The sequence below is a fragment of the Phodopus roborovskii genome, unplaced genomic scaffold (assembly GCF_943737965.1).
Source record: "Phodopus roborovskii unplaced genomic scaffold, PHOROB, whole genome shotgun sequence".
NCBI classification, from domain to species: Eukaryota; Metazoa; Chordata; class Mammalia; order Rodentia; family Cricetidae; genus Phodopus; species Phodopus roborovskii.
In genome coordinates, this window is record NW_026126410.1 from 8,758,392 (window position 1) to 8,764,157 (window position 5,766).

Sequence of the window (5,766 nt, forward strand, 5' to 3'; positions counted from 1 at the left end):
AGTATAAGGTGATCCTACATTCAAAACAGCTAGACAAAGCAGCCTTACAGACTACAGCCAGGATTTCTGCATCTTCTTAGAATCCCCCATGACAGTGCCCCTTACCAGCAGGAAGTAGTTTGGAAAGAACGACTCCCAAATTCCCAAATATTGTGTATAAATGTGTGTTTTCATTTAATTGGACTTCGTTATATAAAATAAAATAAAATAAAAAAAAAGGTCAGCTCTATTGTGCTGTCCAGGCGAGTCCATTTTCCTGAATACTACAGCTGAAAAGGGGGAGGGTCAGCTCCCTAACTCACCACAGGTGGCAGGAGCAAGGGGGTGAGGGCATCTTTCCCTTGCTCCCACCACTATACCACAGCCAAGTGAGGTGGTACTAGCTATGCTCCTCTCACGCACTCAGGGCTGGCTCACCAACATCCCTGTCTATAGGATCAAATCAATAGTGCTGCACAGGTGAAGTGTGGGGCCTGTTTGCCCGAGCGCTAAAGCTGGGAGAGGCTGATTCAGGTACCTCAAATGCTGTAGCTGTGGAGGGGCATGGAGATGAGGCCATCTTTCTCTTACCCATGCTACGACATGGCATGCAAATTGGGCGCTGTCTGCTCTCCCATTTTCACACACATAGGGTCACTTTGCCCATGCCCAGGCAAACAGAGTCAACTCAATTGTGCTGCCCAGGTGAGTGTAAGGCCCTCTCTCTCCTGAGTGCTTTATCTGGTGAAGGACAGAACCAGTTCTCCCTAGAGTTCAGCCTGTAGGGGCCAGGCCAACTCTGCATGGCCCTCTTCTTTGTGGTATAAGGAACCATGGTATCAATAGAGATCACACCTGCATCAGAGCCATGGACCCAGACATGGGCTCCAACAGCATTATAGGCCCAGATATCACTATGGGTCTGGGTGGCAATCAAGCCACCTACTTCAGCCCACTCCTCACTTCTTTCACTTCTTCAGGAATGCCTCTGTCCATGGGACATGAACCATTTTATCTCTCTCTCCCATCTCACACTATACATTTGATCACCATAGTAGTGTCCATCTTCTTGGTACCACAAGGTGCCAGGTGGGCCTGTTTTCTCTCCTTGGAGCTGGGGCCAGACCATCCAAACATGCATGTGGGTCTCCTTGTCCCACTCAGTCCATCATGACACTGGACAGGACCATGCTTCCTCATCACAAAGATATCACAATAGTGCTCAACTGCCCATCTGGCTTCTGGTTGGTAGAGGTATTGCTGGAATTTTCTCATGGGCTTAGGCTAGAAATCTTGGGTTTCATTTGGTTGAGTTCTCACCACCCAGCCACACGGTATGATATAGAGTTGTTCCTGGAGTTTTCTTGGCATAAAATGAGTTCCTAATTTGAATAACTTACATATCTCTAGATACAATACCTCATTTAACTAACAATAGTTTTATTTTAGCCATAGTTTATTTAATTATTGGCAATTATCCTAGATAGTATATGTAGTAGGATATTTAATAGAGGTCAAATGGAGTTTTATTCCCCTTTCTTCATCAATTTATTGTGTCTCATCAGCTTTCTCAAAACATTTCAAATAATTCACCAGTGGATACAATATTTACTGATAGATATTTGTTGTTATTTTGTCTTGAAAAATTATTCGTGTAAGTAAAACCCTCTTCTCCTTGGAGGTTGCGCTTTCTTGATTAGGTGTTTAGAGTGCTGGAAAGCTTTTGTAGCACTTGAATGTTACTTCCTTTGTTTTTAAAACTTTAATAATGTTATATTGCAAATATCAAAATCACAAAGGACTTAACCATGATACTAAATTCCTTTTCAAGTAAAACTACTTAGCTTTGTTTTAGTGATATTTACTTATGTACTTATGGGGGCTGAGTGTCTCCATTTTTTTTTCTCTGTGTTAAATGTGGTTCAGGATACAGAGGCAGATAGAGGGAAAGAGAGAGAGAGATCATAACAATGACTTGGAAGAAAAATAATTGAGCATAAATAATTAGATACAACATTACTGAAAAAAAGAAATTAAGAAAGAAACTGTGATCCTAATTAACTATGACTAACTAATTAAAGAAGGATAATTTCACATAAAGTAAAAGAACAAAAGAAAACTTGGGGTTACTTCAACTTTCAAAACTGTGTGATCTTAGACTTAGTACTCTAGGATTATTGCTTAGATACTTGTGAAAATGCTCAAATTGCTGGAATTCACATCATTGGGAGTAACACTGGAATCTCTGAAACTCAAAATAGCATTGTTCTGAAATGAGTTCATTAAAAAAACAAGTTGGAGAGTTAAAAGCATGCATCACTCTCAATGGAACATTGGTTATTCAAGAAACTCTAACATATCAGAAGAATACCTCTTCTATATCTTTACTCATTCTCATATCTTATTGTCCTATTGCCCCATAGGAAGAAGTATGCTATAGCAGAAATGGTGCTGATAGCAATTAAAGTATATAAAATGAGAAAATATATCTTATTGACAAGAACCTGAAAAATACCTATACCATCCACACATTTCCCCCCTGGAAATGTAAAGAACAAAATTACAGAAACAAAGTTACTTAAAATAGCAAAGAATAAAGAGAGCCACACTAGTGATTAATATTTATTTGATAGTTTTTATAGATGAAGTTCTTGAAGCCAGTAATGATGGTATTCTTGACTGAGGTCGACTTATAGAAGCTACTGAACTAGGCCGTCTGCTTACAACATTGCTTATTTTTTCAGATGTAGCTTGGATTTGGGGCTCTTGTTGACTTTCTTTCCTAGAACGAATTAGCCAGAAAAGACAGCCCAATAAAATAAACAAAACAGCGAACAGATATAGACACAGGTAACAAAACTTTTTCTTCCTTTTTATCTTGGGAGGTGGGCCACTGTCTACACTACCTCCATAGCCTTTTATCATGCAGTTAGGAGGATCCCACAAATAGTTGCAGTGGCAGTGATGTTTATTGTTGCAGATGCCCCTTTTATGACAAAATGTAGGTGAACAATTGCTGTCCAGTACAGATATATGTACACAATGCCTACGGATGCAGATATGATCTTGACCACACTCTGTACCATCTTTCACATCACCAAAGTCATCTACACGTGTTCCAAGGTGGTAATCGGTGCCCCAGCAAGATAAACCTTTGACAACAGCAAAGTGCACAGTACTGTGTGCTTTCATGCGGGGAATTTCTGACACATTATCACATTGAAGTCTTCCACAAAGGACATCATTGTTTTCACATTTTATGTACCCAGGTCCCTGAAGACCACAGTGTCCAAAACGATCACCTTTAGAGTGTACTTCTTTGTAGCAATTAGTATTTGCAGCCTTTGCTTTGTGGCCAAAAATCTTCTTACAGTATTCATTACGGTCATTACATCGCTTTTCATAGCAATAAGCTGAATCATTACAGGGAATTCCATCTTCCACATAGACATCATCTGGACACTTATGCGATGTTCCGTTGCACCACTCTGGAAGATCACATATGTTATCCTGTTTTCTACACACCTCCCCTGATGGCAAAAATTGGCAGTTTTTACAACAAAGGCCAAAGGCGCAGGAAGACCCCAAACTCAGAGTGCAGTTTGGCATACAGCAGAGATCTTTTGCACAATGCCGTAAAGATCCACAGTCACACTGCTCTTCATCTTCAACAATACCATTTCCACAGTGCCTCAGATTAAAGATATCCTTTGTGTACATGTTCTCCAGCAAACAACTTGCCTTATTTACAGTGTAAGTCCAAAAAGAATCATAACTACAGTTGCTAAATTTGGGTATTGGTGGGTTACTAATGTCCATTATACATTTTTTGTATCTACACTTACAGGTCTCTTCATCATGTTCCATGCCCAAATTATGGCCTAAGTGGTGAGCCACTCCAAAGGCACGAAGGTTTAAAGTTCTGCCTATGAAAGTAACAATTGCACAATTGCGGTTTTGATCACACACCCCACTTGTTGAACCTATGCCACTTAATCCTCTCAAGTGCCTGTATATAAAAAGATGAGTTGTGTCATGTTTTAATCGATGGATAAAGTTTGCAACTTTCCACTGGCAATATAGCTGAAGAGATTTTCTTACATCATCTATTACAATAGGGTTTTGCTTATTCCAAACCTCCAAACCAACCAATAATATTTTAACACCAATTTCGTCATAAATGGCATCCACCATACTTATCACAGAATATAGATCTGACATCATTACTGTGTCATTACTCTGATAGTGGTCATACAGACTCTTATCCACAACCACTACGAATTCAACAATTCTAACATGGGTCCACCAGCCTTCATAGCCAATTTGCTTGAGAGTAGAATTACCAGTTTTTTGTAACTCTACTTGGCATGTTATGTTATCTTGCATAAGGCTGGAAATGCTTGATTCTGTTTTATTGCTATCCATTTTATATACCAGATGTTCAAATTTGGTAGAAAATTTCTTGGGCATGATTTCATAAGCAGTATTATTTATCTCTAATAGTCCTTGAAAGCCCCCAAAACAAGAGTTTAGGGAAACTAAGGATTCTGGGTCACCCTCCACATAACCATGATAGTAGCAGTCATCCTGTACGAAAGGGTAATCTACAAGCAGAGAACCCTGGTCAGAGTAGGTGAACATTGGGAGGTTCCTGGTTAGAAAAAGATTCTTAATCTTCATGTGGATAATATGTCTCTGGCCTCCAAGTTTCAAGCTATAAGAGATCCAATCTGGAGGTTTCATGCCTCTGGATTTCCCAGTTACCTTCAAGGGAATCACCACTTCTGTGGGACTGTGGTAGCGCTGATGTCCAGCTGGGGTGAGTCCAGGCAAAGACAGAAAAATTCCAAGCAATTGTGTTAAGAACAACATCTTCATGAATAACAGAGCTTCAACCACAGTCATCATGAATATGTGCCTATAAAAACATTGGTTCAAAGAAGAAATGAGGTGTGGGAGTCATTGTTACTATGAATCCTTCTAGGCTGGCCAGTGTGTGGTGTTCATAATCAGGCATCTGTCCTCTGGAAGGGCCAAATCATTGGTTTGTATTCCTGTAAGTAAAATAAAATAAAAGACAATATGGATGAGAGTGGTTATGAAAATATGGCAATAAGGAAGGAAGGAAGAAGGGAAGGAAAGCAAGGAATTAAGGTAGTTTTGGTGTGGTCAAGGAATTACTAAAGACTTGTTTGAGTGGCATGTGCCAAGAATCTCAGCACTTCTAAGACAAGAAAGGAGATAGAAAGTTCAAAGATAGATAAGATATGTAGGAAGACTCTGGATCAAAACACCAAATGTTGGGAATATAGATTAGTGGTAAAGTATTTGCCTAGCATTTTCAAAGTCCTGGATTCAATTCTCAGCCCCACAAATGTGAATAATATAAATGAATGGAGACAGACAGTAAGGAAGGAAGGAAGAAAGGAAAGGAGAAATTTATTGGCATTTGTACTTAAATCTTGAGCGTCAGGGCCTGAAGAGGTAATGATTCAGCACTTAAGAATACCACCTGCTCCTTCAAAGGATCTATCTCACTCCCATTATCAGCACCCACATGAAAGCTCACAACTGCTTGTAACTCCTGTTCTAACAGATCAATGACCTAATCTAGTCTCTATGGGCTTCTGTACACATTTGGTACACCTCTACTCTCATAGTCATATATGCAAACACATAATAGATAAATCAACCTTAAAAAAATAAGAGGCAAAAAGAGGCAGAAAGCACACAAAAATTAAAATTGCCTATAAATGTTTATTGCATTTGAATTACCAGCAAAATGAA

General features: G+C 39.4%; 1 protein-coding gene across 1 annotated transcript; it reads right to left on the reverse strand.

Moving 5' to 3' along the window:
• Window positions 1–2,601: 2,601 nt before the first annotated feature.
• Window positions 2,602–4,884, reverse strand: LOC127220746 (disintegrin and metalloproteinase domain-containing protein 29). The gene has a single exon (XM_051182673.1). The coding sequence runs from the start codon at window positions 4,882–4,884 to the stop codon at window positions 2,602–2,604; it is 2,283 nt and encodes a 760-aa protein (XP_051038630.1).
• Between the last annotated feature and the right edge of the window lie 882 nt (window positions 4,885–5,766).